Source organism: Filicampus tigris, chromosome 20 (assembly GCF_054856515.1).
Source record: "Filicampus tigris isolate MCC_2025a chromosome 20, RoL_Ftig_1.0, whole genome shotgun sequence".
NCBI classification, from domain to species: Eukaryota; Metazoa; Chordata; class Actinopteri; order Syngnathiformes; family Syngnathidae; genus Filicampus; species Filicampus tigris.
Window position 1 is genome coordinate 10185006 of NC_141236.1, and position 19940 is coordinate 10204945.

Sequence of the window (19940 nt, forward strand, 5' to 3'; positions counted from 1 at the left end):
GAACCGTCTGGGGAAATGAAGCTTCCGTAAACGCTACCACACTATCACTGTGTGATTACACAAGAAAACACAGAAAATCTAACTGATGTTGAAAGCAGTAACACTACAACCACTGCAGTAAAACTAGCAACGTCACTACTTGTAACATCGCTGCTGTCCAACACTGAGTATGACAACAAAATGCCTGTAATTGTTAAAGTTGGACATTTTCGTTGAAATTAGTCAGACTTTAGGGGAATTACGATAACTTTACTAGCCCCATCAAGGGGAAGTTTGCGTCGTTTCGGCAGCAATAGCATATAGGGAGGAAACAGTCCTGTTTTAGCACTCTTAGCCATGACTCTGCGAACAGGAGAATTCATGGAAATAAAAATATAGCTGGGGGAAATATATTTTAGCATTATCCTGAATATGCCACGCAAATACAGTTGAATATGAGGAGCCCTTTGGCTGAAAGGGCATAGGCTTGAATTGCCCTCAATTCTCTGGTAATTCACATAAATCCACTTTACCTTCTCACGGAAATTTACTGAAGACTTTACAGAAATTTACTGGAGAATTTCCACCCCTTTCCAACGGCAGTATCGATCGTTTCGAAAATTGTGATGCGATAGTGGCAACAAATACTCGTCGCGTCACATAAGTAATTCACTAGTACAAATGAGTTTGGGGGTCTTCTGTAGAACTATGATGTCGAAAGCAGAAACCAAAGTTGCTGCTGCTCGTGGCAAGCCACAACATGCGCTCCGTTTTTAATCCAATCGCTCACGCTTGCGCCTTGCTCACCATGTTCGCGTTCTCACAGATGGTAACCTGTGATAGATGCACACAAGCGGCGCCATCCGGGACTTGGCGCCGTTAACTCGCCGCGGCTGCCAGTTTTTTTTTTCATTAATTCCTCTTAGCAATACAAACATTGATTTTTTTTCCCTTCTTCCGATTCCTAATGTCTCACAGTCGAGTGGAAGTGGAGACAGCCAAATGTGCCATGATTCAATATAGAGAAGCCTGTGGGAGGATGATAAAATATAAATGTAGGATTTAGAGGGTTTAGTCCCTCGTGGTTTTTACGGGTCCTTCTTTTACCGACGGTGGACCCTGTGAAGTGGAAGACCCCAAAAGTGCTACAATTTGGAGTTCAGTCAGAATGTTGGGTAGAAAAATACCGTATACACTCTTAAAACTGTTGGGTTAAAAAGTAACCCATATTGGCTAAAAAAGCGAACACAGAGCTGGGTCCAAAAGGGGCCGAGCCAATGCTTGGTTAGTCATACCCAGCACATTGGTTTGAGGATTTGACCCAGCAAGTTTTGGTCCAACAAAGGGTAAAGAACTACTCATAATTTATGAGTTAAAGCTACCTACCAAGTTACAAGTATAGCCGTGGTTAAAATCATATTAATTGAGCGGGTATTTTCAACCCTGATCCCCATGTTCACAGTCAGCGGTGTTACCCGGGAATCCAGCCAACACCGATATCGTGTAACGATGTTCAATTAACAACAACACCTGTCTCCAAAATGGCGACCACCTTCAGCCTGCCCAAATGCAATCCTCAACCCATTTTGCTGGGCCAAAATAATTAACCCAACCTGGGGTCAAAGTAACCCAATCTGCTCAAAATACACAACTATTTTGAGTGAGAGAGTGGGTTAAGAAGAAAATTCGTTTTACTTTAAAATATTTGAATGGACAGTCAATTATGTTGTTTTTTTGTTGTAGATTATTATTACTATATCATTGTTATGCAGCACCCTATTATGCATTTTGGTTGTATTTTTCTGACTCATAGCACAGCAATGTGAGACGACTGCGCCACGGCAAACCAACCGTCCCTCCTCCTCTCTTTCTTTTTGTATCCGCTCCCACTGAACATGCTCTCCTCTGGCTTCCTTTTTCCTTTCAGCCCAGCGTGACATCAAATTTCCCTCCTCATGCTCATCTTCGCCGGGTAGGAGCGCGGAGCTGGACGGATCCACGTGTCCTGCGGTTCCTTCCATGTGAGCGATCTCAGCTTTGACCTTCACTCAGAGCTGAACTGGACGGGCGAGGAAGCAAGAAATGCGAGCGGGGGCTCCTCTCGAGGGGCGCTCTCTCAGAACAATGGCATACGTAACCCCTCGCCCCGCAGGGAATCGCTCACCTCGAGTGAAAGGTTAGGATGAGAAGAGGGAAAAAAAAAAACAAAAAAAACAAACGTCGTCTTTGCGGTTTGGTTTGATTGGATTAGACCGTTAAAAGTGAGCCTCAATGCCAACGGTGAATACAAACAACGTATAAAAATGTCCTTAGTGATGATTCCCATTTGGAAGTGTGTACCATGAATCTGTCATCAATGCGCCGTTTGAGGCAAGACCTTCAAAGACGGTAAACACATTTTTAGAAATCCATCCAGATAATATCCGCCGCTTCAGGTCCATGTGCGCTGCTGCATGCTAATGTCAGCGCAATCTCCTCTTTGTTCTTGAAACCCACAGTAGATATTTTTAAACCGTGGAAATCATTTGCCAGCAGAGAGGAGATGGTTTCATATTTCTATAAGCTACGCCACGCAGGGCCAAGTGACACATGAATATTCTAAGCAGCTTTGTGCCTCTTTAAATGTATTTGCTCTGAATGTGCTGGCAGTGGGCCCGGGCCGGGGCCGGGGCGCGGGGTGTTATCTCTAATTCTTGCAATCCAAAACTAAACTCCGCCATGGTGATAATTCAGCCTGGCACGGAGGAAAAAAAAAAAAAAAAAAAAAAAAAGAGCTCAGTTAATTAACTCCAACTACTCCTCTCGCATTTGCTTCTTCTTCCCTTTGCGTGTCCTCGCAGCACCCTCAATTTCACACTGAGGCCACGGGAGCCCAAACCTGGACACGGCTCTGCTCGCTATTAACGCATTTCCACTTACAATACCGCCGGCCCGTCGTCATGTGACCAAACCCAGAAAACAGGTGAGACGTTCGCACATGCCGCATAAAATGTCCACCTCCTTGGATGGCTGCAAACGGGTGGGTTGGTCTGCTTGATTCCACAATCGCAATATTAGTCATCAATGTTTTGCCGATTTTCTGACATGTTGCAGACCCAACTTATAACGGAATCATATTCAATTCATGCCAATTTGAAATCATTTCTTGTTGATTAAATGGATGGAAATAATGTTTCATCCGATTAACCAACAAATTGATTTTGTAACTAATTGTTCATTGCAGCCCTACCTGCTAGCTAGCTATGAGGATCCCCGAACTCCACTGCACGGCACGTAACATCATCAAGAAGCTTAAAAAAATGAAAAAACTGTATTATGCTATTAGTTAACAGTGACATAATCGGAGCAGCACATGTTATTCCTCTGCACCTCACATCTGGTCTGGCTATGGCCCCCGGATGCTAACATTAGCTTCCAATGGTTGCTACGTTAGCTTTGGATGCTACAGTATTACGCAATGTTTTTCAGTGTTGCCCACTACAACCGCAAATAGGTTTGCAATGTGTTTAACAAAAGTGTTGTGTTAAATATGTTTAGAGCATGTGTGGGAGGGGTAAAATTGTATGGAAAAAAAAAAATGGAGGAAATTTTTAATGTATTTTGTAGTGGAAAATCAACCGCTCAGTACTTTGCAGTGGAAAGGCCACATTCGTCCAACGCAGTGTTGTATACATTTATTTCATTTCCAATTTTTGTTTTGTTTATTCCAGTAATTCCCCTACAAGGTAGCACACGGAAAACAAAAACATAGGCAGGGAATAAGCAAGGAAAATATGCTTGGAGCAGTATTTGAGGATGATGCTATCAGTCGACCTCTTTTGGCCATCGGAATAAAACTCATCTCATCTCAACGCTCATCTCAGTGTTGACTTTCCGTCTTTTTCTCATCTTCCAAGGGGCCTTTTATGAATAACAAGTCTGCATGACCCTAAAGTGAAATTAGATCACATCTTCCACTGTGACTCGTTTGCTTACGCGAATGAATAAATGAGCCCCTTTCGCTTTTTTGCCTACCAGTAAGCTGCCGCCTGACGCCACCGCCCGCCGCATTCCGCCTCATTTCACCCGTACGAGCCCAAAATAAGCCAACGGTTGTGACGGCGCCTTCGAATTCCCATTATTCCAGCCACATCCATCCAAGTGGACATTTTCCAGTTTCTTCCTGTAGGGTGGCGAGCAGAAAGGAAGTGGCTAAATATTTACTTGAGCGGCTCAGAGACGTCCTTGCCGTATCCATGACTACAACATCCCGTTTAGTGCCCTCCGTAGGCACGAGTGAGCAGGATATAAAGGCACAAGTGTGTTTTATTGCGGCGTGTAAAAAGCGGCGGTAGTCCCTATAAAAATGCATGTATCTTCAGCTGATGACTATAAAAGCTCGTCAAGCATTTTTTTTTTTTTGCAAGGTGAGGCCGCCGTTACACGAAGCAAGACAAAAGGCCACCGTTTTGTTTCATGTTCCAACACGCCCGCGCGCTCTTGCGAGGACGAGCGTCTGACAGGAGAACAATACTACGGGCACCGTGAGGGGGCCGCCTGTCTTGGCAGAACGCAGGCGGGCACCGGAAGGAAACAGACAAGCCCAGGGGAGCTGACCTCCTCGTTTGGGATGCCTTTCTGCAGGAGCAGCTGGGATTCTCTGCTGACTCAGCGCATCCCGCAGGACAGGACATGCACTGGAAAAGGACCAATGATGCTCCAGAGGCTCTCGGTACATTTTCCGTGTGTGATGACCCCACCCCGTAGCTGTCATCTATTTTAGTCCGGGGGGAAGACGGCACTGTATGCAAAGTCGTCAAGGCATCAGAATGTTTTCCTCCTTCATGTTTTACTTTATCGAAAGAAAAATTCACACGGGGGTTCAGCAAGGCGGGGCCGCTCAAAAACAGCTTCCGGGTCTTACCAGGACCTTTTAGAAAATTAATTAGTGGTTGTTCCAAAAAAAACAACAAAAAAAACCCAGCATTTTCACATCAAATTGTTTAAAAATGCAATATGTTGTTCAGACATGAGTCATGGCAGTGTAAGCGAGAGGAACATGCGTGTAATTGGATATCCTCAGATCCGTATCAGGACTTGATTAGGCGTTTCCTAAACGGCTTATTCTGTTCAAGGTCGCAGGGAGCTTGAGTCTGTCTCGGCTAATTTCGTATCCGCCAATGAGGACTGACCCGGAATCTGCTTCAGCCTTTTGGTGACGCTTATTCCAAAATAAGAAGCCGCCTCGACGAGGGCTGTTGAGAAGAATGTGAGAAGAGAAGGACAATATACAATGGAAATCTGCAAGCGGACTCTTGCCGCTTGTTGGCAAAGGGAGATTGTTTTGTCTTTGCGTTTCCCAACATATTTAACACTTGTTATTTTCATTTAACACTTGGGTGACAAACTAAAAATGGGAAATCGGAGACAGCAACGCAAATTACCTTTGCATTACGCCATTAAAGTTACCGACAAAGGGTTTGATTATTTCTCGGTCTCAATATTAAAAATTGTTCGCTCATTTTTACTCTTGTACAATTGTTGATTTGTTTTCCCTGGACTTAAGCAAGTGGAAAACCTTTTAAGGAATCCAAGCAAATTGGAGGTCGGCCATCATCCAGTGCAATAATGTGATGCAGGCGCAAAACAGCTGCGACATTAGTCGCTTTTCACAGAGAATAAAGAATATATGCCTTTGAGTATTGTTCCACTGTCAGTCTACATTTCTTGCTGCACCCTTGGTGTTCAACTGTTCCTTAAAACGTTATAACACTGACACACAGACGCTATTTGTTGGCTCGCCTCTGGCGTTTTACATTATGTGTTAGCATTAAACTAACTGACTTGAAGGCCAAGAGATGTGGTTTTAAACTCACAATCTTTAATTCTCTTATGTTGAGTTTGACAGTTAATGTCAACTGGGAGAGGCATTAAATTGACTGAAGCGGCTCGTATCTTGAAAAAAAAAATAAAAAAAATCATAAGTTCGGTCACTCGTGAATCAAGGCACCACTGTGTCCTGATAATGACATTAAAATTGCTATTATTGTCATGATCACATACATGCTAGCACCTTGAAAAAGGCACACAAGTCCATGTCTTTTGATTTGAAAGTACCGTATTTCAATGAGTGCCCTATAAACAGTTAAAAAGTGCCTGATTTGAACGGGATGCGCAAGCCAGCAAATACGAATGTTCTACAGCAGCTTACGGCCCTGCTGCCAAACAGCAACGTCTCTGTCCAGGGTTCTGAAAAAAAAAAAAGTGTCTCCCAAGCGTCAGGCTGACATTTTTTAGCAGGTTTTACGGTCTGGCACCAGAAGAGGGCCGTGGAGGAAAACGATTATCAGATTTATCCTGCAGCAAAATGTCGTCGGTGACACGAATCACCTCTTATCTGCCGTGAATATTGACTCTGATGCCTGTCTGATGCAGCCTGCACACGAGCCACGGGATTCTAATCAAAATGCACATGGCAACAAAAGCCAGAGTAGATCTTATCTATTGTAATTACACACATCAGCCACACCATTAGGTACACCTGCACGCTCTAATAAATCCATATCAATACAAGAGCGGCTAAAAATATAATAATGCTCAGTTTTGATTGACACTGTCAGAAATCTATCAGCTGTGACCTACACATATGCCACCGTACATCAAACGTATATTGTATATATGGATACACATGCACACAAACATATATATATATATTAGGGGTCTATTACTTGCATTAGATTAGAATGTTCAAATGCCGCTATTATCTCCAGATAATAAGAAGTTTACGGAAACTTTGTCATGTAGACATCCCGACCTCGACCCGGAAGTGGCTCATCGGGCCGAGGGTGCACCGGGGAGACAAAACCAGCTCGTTGTCATCGCGGCGGCTCGTGCAGACGTCGTCTGACTTTCAAACAGGGCCCCCGGGGTGAAGGGGAATTGCGGTTGTCGTGCTGTCAACACTCGCCGACGCCGACTGTCGCCCCTGTCACTCTTGAAAAGCGCTCTGTCCACGCAGCGGCGTGTGCCACCGAGGATCAGACGCAGCGAAGATGCTGCGGGATTAAACAACACAACTGCGGGTCTGCATTAATTATATAACTAGATGCACCATGTGATTACTTTTGAGTGTGGCACTTTTACAACACCTTCCAATTTAGCCAATTAGCTCCAAAGGCATGTCGATGGCAATAACATTAAGTAGTAGAGTTGGGGGGGGGGGGGGATACAGTGTGTGCCAAACCAATTGATTGTGTAGATGTGCACCTGGGTACTTGTTTACACACAAACATTTACTGCAGAGGACCTGTTGGCATGTTAGAGTGAGGAAATGACCAATTTGGGATTTGACAAAATCCAACCGTGATGTCTTTGTCGTTAATACTTTCAATAGCAGGTCTTAATTAAAAAATAAATAAATAAATAAATAAAAAAAAGTTCCATAGGTTTTCTACAGCTGACTTTGGGTGAGAGGCAGGGTACCCCTTGGACTGGTCACTAACCATGGTGTCATTTAGCCAAAAAGTTTGCTAGGATGAAATAAATAAATAAATAAAGAAATACACACGCACACATTGTAGACTTGAACTATAAAGTAAAGCAGCAGCAGCAGCAGCAGCAGCAGCAACAGCAGCAACAGCAACAGGGCTTTGCCAACTCTGGGTGGGATGGAAGAAGAGTCTCAACAAATCCGTTCCACCCCCTCAATGTCATTTCAAAGCGGACCCCCACACACGCACATACATCGCTTACTAAGCCAAGTGTAATTAAGCGCAATCTTACCGAATCTTAGGACGTGCGGCATCCCGCGAGAGTGACCGAGAAAGAGCAACAGAAGCGGAATGAGGCTGAGCTTGGACCAGAAAACGACACTGCTTATCCTCAGCGGACGGGAGGTAATCTTCATGTTGTTTGCGGGGGGGACAAAAAACAAAAACAAATGCACCGTGGTTTTTAAATCCCGCCGGCGCGTGGGTTCGAGCCCCCTTCCCTTCCGATGCGCGTCGCTGCTTCTTTCTGTGTGTTTCTAGATGGCCGCGTGAGGATCACGGCATGGTCACTCGCGCTCTCCCAAAATCCATTAGCAGTCCCGGCATGGTCCTCGTCTTGCTCACTGCACCAACGCGCGGCAATCCTTCGGCTCGAGCGACGACGGGGCATCCATGTCGAGGGGGGGGTCCGAGCGCGGGAGGTGAGCGTTGCCGTTAGTAGCGCTGGCGGCGGGGGAGAAGGAGCCCGTGCATGGGCTTGGAGAGGTGAGGATGCGGGAGCGGGGATGACGAGCGCCAAGCAGAGGACACGGCAGCGATGTGCAGCCCCCCCCCCTCTCTCCTCCTGTGAGGCACTGTGGCTCGCATGCACTCCCGTTCTACTGCACTGCTGCACAGCTTGTGACGTGGTGCCAAGGTTAGTGGAGAGAGAGGGGGAAGAGAGAGAGAGAGAGAGAGAGAGAGAGCGAGCGAGAGCGAGAGAGAGCGTGGCGAAGAAGATGAGAGCGGTAGATGGATGACGCGTGATAGAGGTGAACAGTGACGAGAAGAGAAATTCGTCATGTTCGTCTTGAGCCAGCCTTTCAATGTGGATTGCATGCCAAAAAGTTGCGAGATTCCAATTATCTGCTCGTTCTTCCCGTCCGGGAGTTTGCATGTCCCACCCCCACCCACCACATTCCCAAAACATGCAACTTTGAAAATATGTTCATTCATACAAAATACGTGCTCTTAATATATTTCACTTTTCAGGCCATGCATAAAAGATCAATGAAATCAACAAAGTATTTGAAGAAAAACAACAAAATATCCACATAGTGTTTTTTTTTCCCCCCCAGTGCAAAGGGTTCTTGCGCTTAAGAAAAAAAAATCAATTCAAGGGCGGCACGAAACTAATAGAAAACTACAAGAAAGCAACATTTAGTGCAAGAACTCATTTTGAGCATTTTTTCCACATAAATCAACTCGCTGAAAATGTTAATAGGACTGACGTACTAACTTTGTCCTGTATATCATTCCAAATTCGCAAAAAAAACATTGGGCCTATTTATGCTGTAGTATAGGGCTGTGTAAGGCCCAGTGTGCGCGCAACTAATACAAACATGTCTGCCATCTAAAGGTGATTGGTGATATTACAACAAAACTATAGTCAACCCTTACTACTACATGAATTAAAAAATTTTTTTTTTTTCACATGTTCGATTTTTCCCCTGTGTTTACGGACCTTTTAACCACATTTATAAAAAACATATTGAATATTTAGCTTTCTAAATTGGGGGAGAAAATTAATCAAGTGGCCACTCAGAGTGTGGTCACGTAAGTTCCTACACTTTTTTTTTCATAGACTGTACTTAACCGCAAAAAGAAAATAGAAACAAAATGAAAATATAGAGACCGAGAGAATTCCAAGTGATTGCCGGACTACACTGTTTGAAACACTGTCAGGGCACGTGTCCATGTCCCACACACACACAGTATAGTGTACAAATTGCTTCCTCCATTTGCGAAAATGCTCTTATTGCCTTTTCAAGGTGCTGGGTGTACACTCGCCAACTTGCAAGACGCAGGCTAAAAATGGGCTGATTTCAGCAAGACTAGAAAGAGGGTTTGCAAAGTGTGCTACAAGGCAGACATGATTTTATCCTTTCAATGGGCCTTCGCTGACACAGGAATGGCCGTTTGCGGGAATATCCATTCATTCATTCCACAGCGGAGGCAAATAATATTTGACCTATGCAAATGAAAGCCTGGCGAAAAAGGGCGCTGTTTATGATTATTGTTTACATTTCAGGAAACAATAGCGGCGCCCACGGAGGTGGCGAGATGGCTTATCGCTCTGATTAACGACTTCAAACAGCGGCTACGTCGCACCGAGATGCGTATCTGCAGCTCTAGCATGGGCCTACACGTTATTGATTGAACACTAGGCGCACCTTATCAGCATCCACCCCCAATGAACATCTCCCGGCGGGTCGATGGACCTCCACCACGCGGATGTGCAGAAGCCCCGCTTCCAAAGATTGGGGTTGTATTTCACCTCGAGAAATAAGTGAAAGGAGCTCTGGGACCGACCGAGTTAACTGAGGTATGAATGGCCAGTCTGTAACTTAACGTTTCAATCGTGGGGACTTCATATCTGTGATGGGTGGGGCTGTCATGATATGACATTTTAGCAGGATCACAATAATACTCACCGCGTGGCGAGGACACCATCAAATTATTTACAGTATGAATAATCGACGGTACGTAATTGAAGAAAATGATTTCTAATTCAACTCACTCAAGTGATGTTAAGTCTTCATCGGAAGGAAATGTAAAAAAACATGAAGAAAAAGATTAGACTTCAGAATTATGTTTCTCCAAAAGCTGTCGTGAACCTGAGCTACGGTAGCCCATAAGTGATGGGAAAAAAAGCAACATCTTTGATGTCACGTAGGGGGCCGCAAAATATCAACCAGCGGGCCGCAAATGGCCCCCGCGGGCTGCCAGTTTCAGACCCCGTTTTGAAACTAAGAGTTATTTTTGGGGTAGTGATTACCGCGAAGGGCCACCAGTTTGCTACGCAGCATCTGAAATAACAAATGAATAAATATGTGCCTTTAATAGGCGGGGCTTGGTGGGGTAGCGTTGCCTGACGTTATGGAGAGCCTGGGCGTGAGTGGCTGAGCGTGAGCTGTGGTCGACAGCAGCTCCATGTGTATGTTTGTGCATGTCCACAGTTTGTTTGTTGTTTTGTTTTTCTTATTTGACAAATTTAGAATTTACTAAATAATAAGAGAAAAAAAATGCAAATTTAGCATAGTGTTATAAATGCTCATCGCCAATCACGAGTTGCACAAACACATCTAAATAAGGACATCATGCTGACGTCCACTCCTATTTTTAACTAGAAAGGCTGCATGACCGCAAAAAAAAAAAAAAAAGAAAGCGTTTTTAGTAGTCGTAGTAATGCTGGTGGCGCATATGGAAATGAGACTCCCTCGCAACGGGATCACAAATGTGGCGTGAACATTGACTTTGAGCGAGTGTCACTTTGTGCGGGTCTGCGCGGCGGCCATCTGCAGCGTCGGAAAATCAAAAGAGAATGGAAGCCATCGTGTCGCCATCTGGGCCATTTGCATAATTACGGAGAAGTTGAGGACTTAGGCACAAGTCGGCGGAGCCTCACAAAGCATGAAAGGAATGCTCATTGCGCGCGTGTCCTCTTAAAGCCACAGCAGCCTCGAGTCCAGGGCTCGCCATCCGTTTTGAAACCGAGACCTACTCCATGGCCACTGATTCATGTTAAGGGCTACCTACTAGTTTGACACACATTTCGGGAATAACATTTCCATCGTTGACTGCCAGCTGTTTCCAAAGCTCCATTTTGCAAGTTCTCCATTTTGCCAGCTGCCTATTATATTGTGTACGTTGTGTTGTGTTCTGTGACTATTTAAGTACAAAACCTACAAAAAGAGTAGATTCTATTCTATTCTAAAAAATTGTTGGTAGCTGTTAGCGCACTCGTAATCAGCAGTAGAACATGGTCACCGGTTTTGGACCAAAAAGTGGAGGAAATTGCATGAATTGCGTTCGTCATTGACTCCATGAATCGTTCTCCGGATTGCGACACACACTTTCTAAACACATACTCTGCCATACACAAACATACTCTGTTCGAGCGCGAGGAGCCGAAACTTGGCATTCCTCTTCGTCATAATCGACGTGACAAGCCGATATTCACTTCTAGTATTTTACTTTAACTCAAAAGCTGTGCTGAAGCGATACAACGCTGCCATCTACAGGCATCAGTTAGTCATTACAGTGGTTTACAAACCTGAATTTGACAGTCAAACTAGACGAGACCCTCCTCCACGCCTACCCGTTGAAAAACGTACTTTACATATACTCTTCCAGGCATGGCCGCTGAAAACCATACGTGACTTATTTACTCTCCCACACCTACCCGTTGAAAACCGTACCTGACATATACTCTTCCACACCTACCCGTTGAAAAACGTACTTGACATATATTCTTCCAGGCCTACCCGTCGAAAACCGTACCTGACTTATATACTCTTCCACGCCTACCCGTTGAAAACCGTACCTGACTTATACCCTCTTCAGAGGTAAAAATTTGTTGACCAGTGTAATTAAAGACATGCTTTTTAACTACAGATTTTTTAACTTACAGATTTCTGGATTTTTGTGCAGGGGTACCTAATGTTGTGACCAGCGCGAGTACATTAGTTAACAGCCGGACCAAATTCTTGATTATCCCTGAGTGAATCTCAACACCGGGCTTTCAGATTGTCTCGTCGAGTAAACAGATGGCACCCGAGATGCTTTATGAATACACAGATTCCACCGGCTTTGCAACTCCCGGAGTTGGCTGGCACCAGAGTGGATCCACTTATCCCGAAGAGGGAGGCTGCAGCCAGCGTCTCAGTGAAACTTAGCAGCGAATCCTCGCATATTTCACAAAAGCGCCTCACATACTAGGAAGGAGGCTTGCATCTTCCTGCTCAGCTAGCGCGAGTGAAAGGATGATAGATGAGAGCCAAAGTGTTGTGTACTCAGGTGGGGACGGCATAATGCGCCCGAATTTCTCAGCTCATTATCCCGCAGTCGTTATATGGATGCTCAGTGTTTGGAGGGTGGTCAGTGTAGGAGTAATTCAAGCTATATAGGACAACTCTCACTCAGTGGAAGTGCCCTGGAAAGTGGCACAGTGGAGTCCATTATTTGTCCATAGGGCACAATGTAAATATAGACGTACAACACAGCACTAGCAAACACTAGCAAAACGCAACTCAAAGGTGAGTCGAATCCCGTTTTTGCAACAAAGCTCTAAAAACCGGAGGGAAAAGAAGAGACACCTTTCAGATGTGCGAATCAAATCGGTATCCCTTTGCATGAATCAATACCCAGGAAATAGGTTGGTGATCCCTGGCGTATCCTAATTAGTTCGCTTGTTTCAAATACTTGCGCTCCATGAACGCTGCTTAGCAACAAGTGGCCGGGCAAACATAAGGAATGTTTTCATTTTGATTTTGTTGAATTATACTGATTAGAGTCCGTCCAGGTGAAATTCAACTCAGACGCCGATGTCTACTTTGGGTTGCGCACCACATTCAGGTTGAAAGAGGTGCGCGGAGGACTGCAACACTTCCATGCCTTGCTCGGGGCAAGGCAAGGCATTTATATAGCGCATTTCAAACACAATGTGCTTCTTAGTTGAAATACGCAATTTAAAGGAAAGAGAATTGAAGACAAATAGAAGCATTCAAGATATTTAAAAGCACAGTAAAGTAATAAAAGTCGTTTACTAAATTTATTTTTGAAAATGTTCAAAAATAACTTCATCATAGGCATGGGAGAAAAACATCATACATTTGAATCCGGATTTAAAAGCGTTTACACTTGGGCCCAACTCCAATTCTATCGGCATCTTCTTCAATTTGCCCGCAGCAGAACGGCTAAATGCCGACGCGCCATGTTTACTTTTGAACTCCGCTAATTGACCCGAGTCTGCTGACGTCAGCCAGCAAGCTGACCAGCTTCTCTCCAGCAACTGGTTTCTTTGCCAGAAGCCGGACTCCGCGGAGCCTGCATAATGATCTACAAATGTGATATTGCACTATTAATAACACAGCAGTTGGGAGCGAAACGGGAGTCGGAGAGCCAAAACGCTTGACGCGCTACCAGTTGTTTACGGCGCGCTGGCTCAGGCGGGGGATGTTGTCCCGCCGATTGACTTGGTTACATTGATTGGCGCTCTCCGAGACGGTCGTGGCTGGCGGGGAAGCTCGGCCGCACCATTCGAGAGGCTGTATCCCATTTGCATCCCTGATCAAACCGTGTCACTTTTGAAGGAGAACTGCAAATGAGTCGCGTTCATCGGCGCGACATGAGCTGCACGCACAGCCGCTCGCCTATACGCGCTGGCCGCTGTGTCGCCTTCTAAAAAGCATTGTGGCGCTGCGGAATGCAAAGGGGACTTTATGCAAAGGCGAGATAACCGCCGCTAAAAGCCTTCAGTCGCACTCCGTGCGAAGCGGCTCTCCCTCCTCCGAGCCCCCTCCGTCATCACTCCATCCTCCCTCGCCCGCTCGCCCCGCCACGCTGGTGGGTAACGTAGCCCAGTCGCACGCAGAGAGAGGAGGGTGCCATGGAAACGGGAGGCTGATGCGCTTTGAATGGTAAGGCCTGACAGAGAGGACTTTCATTCACTTCAATTGCCCCGCGCTAACGGCCGCTGCATTATTCAGTATGTCACAATTGCATTTTAACACGACAGGGTCGGCTAAAGCTAACAGCCGTCCTCCCCACCTGCCAGTTACGTCGGGACGGCCGCGGCTAAAGACGGCCTCGCTTTGCGACGAGCCGAGCGGGGGCTTCCCGCAAAGCTGTCATTGGCCTGCTGAACACACACGTTCACAACAACAACAACAATAACAGTTGTTTTTTTTCTTTTGTTGCTTTTTTTTTTTTTTTTTTTAAAGGTGGAATTAGCAACTACTGTATTCCTCTGGTACGTTGCGGTCCATCGTTTGCAGCCGTGCGATATCGTAGATCGTTCGTGTTTTCTTACGGTGCACAGACTGTAATAACATTTCAGACAGCTAGCAAGGCGCAGCATGAAGGATCAAGAATCTTCCGATGATTTGTTCTGTTCAGGTCAAAAGTTTGCCGGAGGATTCTCATACAACCGCCGGGCTGTTGGAATGACATTCTGCTGAGTCACCACCAGAAACATCAGAAAAAAGGCACCAAGATCATGTTCCTCTAATCGCGTCCCGTGCGTAAACGTACCACTTTTGAACGCAAGCTTGGTTACCGTTCCGTCCGTCTCGTGGCGAAAGGCAACGTCCAGAGAAATGCTCCCAATGATATCTCAAAGGACCTCTGTGGGAATACATTCCTCGGACAACGACAATTAGTCAAGTGAGAGCGTTATTAGGACCTCTCCGCAGACTGTCACTTCCTCTTAGTGCTGACAAATGCCTGGAACCCATCACGGCCCCTTCCTCCCCCCCCCCCCCCCCCCCCACCACTCAACCGCCATCCCCGGCGCTCAATGTGCAACCCAACAACCCCACACTACCCTCGAGCGGTGAGGCAAACTTGCACAAGGAGTTGCATCATCATTTTGGGCTGTGACAGCCGCTTGCAACTTTGTTTTTCGTTTTTTTTTTATCTGTACTGCATGTCCAGTATGTGTATCTCGTCTAGTATAGAATAATAGCGTATCATAAAGTATACTTTCTGACGATACGGTACTCTACAGCGCAGTACTGGATAACCGCGTTCTTTTGTTCCGCATCGTATTTTTTTTCCGGTATCGTAGCATACAGTATAGGTCAGTCCAGTAGTTATTGGAAAGTGAATGTTTCACATTTGAAATATTCCCGAAGAAATTCTAGCAACGCACTGGTGCTGACCGCTGTGCCGGGTAGGTTCGAAAGGGGCCCGCCGTGTCAGCTTGCTTGGAGGCGCGGCGTGGATATGGGTCAAAGCGAGGCCCGTTTTATTTGAACACACTGAGACAGCTGTTAAATGGGAGCCGTTTATTCATAACAAGCGTATAGCATCCGTGGCACCTTGACGGACACCTTTATTGCCGGCCGGCGTCGGCAAGTCGCTGTGTCTGTTTTGCTGAGAAGCGACACAATCAATAGCCGCGATTACCTTGGCATTCCCGAGGCCGTTTTATAAAGCATGGAGCGATGCCGTCCTATTAAAACCATCATATGCATATCATCGAATTTATTGATAGCAAACGCGCGTTCATAAATGGGAATGGACTCAGGAGCACAAAATAAAAAGCAATGGATCAAAACAAAAAAAACAAAAAAAAACTATCATAAACGACGGCTTCAAAAGTGCGATGTAAATATTCCAGTGGGATTATTGTTGGAAATGTCTCAGATAGTGCAAGAAAACACAATTCAGTTTGATGGCTCAATTTGCGCAAAGAAGTCGGAATATTAATATTTGCCTCTGATCTTGTCAACTCATCTTTTCCCAGCCTTGCCGTTTCTGATTTTCGCTAAACATGCACACACACACACACAAACACAAACACTCAGCAGAAAACCAGCTTGATTCGGTGGAGGATGGCCGGTGTCCGACTATTGCAGAGCACCCGGCACAGTCTGGTCTGCAGGATAAGGATGTCCTTACAAGGCAAGTCTCAGCGAGAATAATGAGGAAACTTGTGTGTGTGTGTGTGTGTGTGCGCGTGTGTGTTTGTGTGCGGGAGAGAAAGGGCGATAGCGATAGAGAAAGTCTGAAATTGAGCCAGACGTAAAGTGTCAAGTATATGGGCACAGTCATCCAGATGCTAATATATGTTGGTCCTGAAATAGAAACTTAAATAGATCCATTTATCAGTAAGGATTGAGTTAATTGTGTGGGATTGACACAAAGCAAAATGGATTGCGCCGCTTCAAATCAGCAAAAACTCGATTTGGTATTAACTACCCATGTGTCAATTTTCGATAGTGCCCATCCTCATTAAGGTCATAGGTAAGGATGCACTGTTGCCAATGTATTTATGTTCTTTTTTTAATATAAAAACAAGTGGACCAGTTATGTTCAGTGAAATCCAGATTTGAAAACGAAATCTAAACTGAAAACAATTATGGTAAGTCAAAAAGGGTGTCTTTAGCCTTGAACATACCTGTTAAATAGAGGTGGGAATCGTTTTTTTGTGTGTGTTAAAAAGATTCTGAATCGATTCAAATGTATTAATAATTGATATGTAAAGTTTAAATAAAAAACTAAAAGCATGCGCAAGCGGTTAAATGTGTTTGTACGTCGGACGTCTGCGCTAGGCTAAGCTAAGACGGAGGAGCGAGCAAAACCTCATACGAGCGGAGCCAAGTCAAAGTGTGAAAAATAAATCCTTGCCCTTCTTTGAGTTTTTTGTTTGAAAAAAAATGTACCAGTGTTTTACGCGGACGATAAAATGTAAGCTAGTCAGAATCGGAATCGAATCGAATCATAGGCCTCTGAATCGGAAATTGAATCGAATCGCGAGCCTCGGAATCGGATCGACTGGTGAGATACCCGTAGATTCCCACCCACACTGCTAAACGTGCACCCCCAATAAAGTATTGGCAAAACCAGTTGTCATTTTTGGTAAGCGGGGTTGTCGGCATCAGCTGAAAGTAAATAATAAGGTAACTTCTATTCTAACGTAGTTACTTTTAAAACCAAGTGATCAGTAAAGTAACAAAGTTGCTTTTTCAAGGTCGTCGTGGCAACATTTCTGTACTGCAGTCAAACGCCCATCTCTAATCGTGATATGCAAAACCCTCCAAAACTAAATTTGATGTTATTAAGCCACAGTGGGCGCTACGTACAGTGAGCGCATCTCGGCCGTATGGAGAACCTTGCTCAACTCTCCACGAGACGAGCCGCGCACATTCATCTGCACGGGAAAGCAGAAAGATTTGCCAAACAGATGGGTTTGAATATTAATGCATCCAAAACGCAAGTGATGTGCATAAATCCAACGGCACATGCGCCGCGTGGATGCCTATTGATGTGTTTTTACGACCATATTGACGACGTCCGAAGATAACCTCGCATGCGCACGTCAGCACGAGGCAGACTTTTCAGGCACAGAGAATCGTCACGCTCGCCGTTAACTTGGACAACTGTCCTTCGAAAAGAGCTGCTTTCGACCACACGTCGCCCGTTGACTTGAAGGTCAACGCATTACGAAGGTGTTTTGTTTCAAAATTCAAAAAGGTTCCCAATTGTCTCAATAGACTTGCAGAGCCATTTTGCATCAAAGTACACAATGGACAAAGGATTATATCACACTTAATATCCACTAGTCGCACTCTAGGGGACAGTTTGGATTTCGTTCCCATGACGACTGGTGGCGGAGGTAGCAAATTAATAATGACTGTATATATATATATATATATATATATATATATATATATATATATATATATATATATATATATATATATATATGTGTGTGTGTGTTGCAGAAGTGAGGAACGGCTAGCTCAAAGACAGATATTAAGAAATACAGGTAACAAAGTATTGAAGTGGTTAATTTAACATTAAATGGGTTTAGAAACAGAAAATAAAAATTCAATGTTCCTCTTTTCTGTCTTTGTTTCTTATTGCTCCTGGTAGGGAAAAATAAAACTGCAAAGTAACTAATTTGGGCAGGTCTATTCAGCACAGATGTCACTCTAAACAACTGATCGAAGAAGGACGAGGTAGATGCATTTTCTCTGCTGCTCGGTGATCGCCGGTTTTGTGCGTCGTTGAATGAGAGCCAAAGTAAATAATAATCACCTTGAGAGCAGGACAACAGGCAGTAAACATCGGGTTGGTGGATAACGTGCTGATGTCGTTAATTGCCACATTTGCCTTTTCCGTTCGTCAAACCCAACGCCTGACTTTGACAGTCTGGCAGAGACTGTCGACAGACCAAAGTCCTAGTGAGCGCTCGATTATTGACAACGGGGCTGATTGAGACGGGGAGCGAGGGAGGGGGACAAGGGGGACAAGGGGGACGAGAACTAAAACAAAACACCGGGCTCACCGCACTCAGGCTAAAAGGATTGCAAGTAACAAAACAGCAGTCATAAACAAATGTGACCCTTATGGATGTACCCGGCCATACAATGAACTAAATCACAAAAGGTAATTTCTTCTTTGTAAATTCTTGCAAAAATCTTGAAGTTTTCATTTATTTCAAATGATAACTTGAAATTTTGGTAGTAATTTTAGCAAGGATCGGGGAAGTTGACACCTCGGAATTTCTTTCGCCGGCCACAAAAAATGGTGTGGCAGGCCGGATCCGGCCCCCGGGCCTTGAGTTTGACACCTCTGTTGTAATCGGATTTATGACTTGCAGATTTATGTTACCGCCACAATCGTTTGGTAGAATTTTGCGCAATCGTGGAATCCGAGCCGCGATTGGTCGTTGTGAGCAGTTGTGATGTCATTTTCAGTCCACAGAAGACAAAATGGCCGCCCCCCTGAGATGGCTAAAAACGAGTGGATTAACACTTATTCCACAAACGCAATATTTATCAGAATGCCCTGTTTCAACTAGTGGGCTTGCATAGAACATATTCTTGATAAAAAAAAAAAAAACATGTTTGCATTGACTTTCCCCTTTTAAGGAGTTGATTACGGTCAGCCACATCGTCAAATTCCATGACGCAGCCCACAATAAATAAAGGTTTCACAGTAATCAAATTCATATCTTTCTGACATGACTGAAACTATTACGTCCGTGGCGTAAAAAGAAAAAATGCCTGACCTGTGTTGGAGACATCTGCAGTCTTCCATCCCCGTAGCATTCCCGCATGTTCCAGCCTCCTAAAAATAGTGCAAAGAGGGGTTACACAAGGTTTGTGTTCAGATTGCACCTCGCTTGCCGCAACTCACAGAACCGTTGTTACGAAAATGCTTGGGAGGGCCCGGCAGTGGCGCCGGACTTTCAAATTGTACTGATTACAGCCGGCATGTTTCCATGGAAGAGGTCAGCTATTGTGACTGCCGTTATTATATTTCAGGCAGCTGGAGAGGCCCGCAGAAAGAAAGCCGGTCTGACTAATATGACTTATCAGTGTGAAAAAGAGTCTTCCATTGTTCTCACTCGCTTTAATGGTTCAGGAGAAATATCTCAGGGGTTCTGCTCTTTAAGCTCCTCAGCCTTCCGTTTCCTTACTTATACGAGGAGAGATGAGCAACAGACGGCCGGGGTTGAGCATGTGCGCACAATTCAGTAGGAAACAAACTGTTAAATTGGATACTCTGGAAGGGGTATGTTCAATACTGTTGGTTTTAAAAAGATGCATCAACAATGGTGCAATACGTCCATGTGCATTTTAAATCGAATGTATCAAACATAAGTATTACATTGGAAATATATATTTAAAAAAAAAAAAGAAGATGAGTCGTGCCAAGCGGTTCTAAGGGACGGAATAATAATGAATACAATGAATGAACATTAACAAAAACTGGCAA

General features: G+C 44.7%; 1 protein-coding gene across 6 annotated transcripts in view; it reads right to left on the minus strand.

Annotated features, from left to right (window-relative positions):
* LOC147128251 (glutamate receptor ionotropic, kainate 2-like) overlaps positions 1–19289 on the minus strand; it is a 112436-nt gene extending 93147 nt beyond the window's left edge. For 5 of the 6 annotated variants that reach the window (XR_015083889.1, XR_015083890.1, XM_086018959.1 and 2 more), the window contains exon 1: positions 7741–8335. Coding sequence is in view for 4 of the 6 variants with exons in the window: in XM_086018959.1 (XP_085875085.1) it covers positions 7741–7864 (124 nt within the window). In the remaining 2 variants the exon portion in view is untranslated. Of the gene's footprint in view, positions 1–7740; positions 8336–19230 lie in introns of those variants that run through there. The other variant, XM_086018960.1, reaches the window with a different exon arrangement.
* Between the last annotated feature and the right edge of the window lie 651 nt (positions 19290–19940).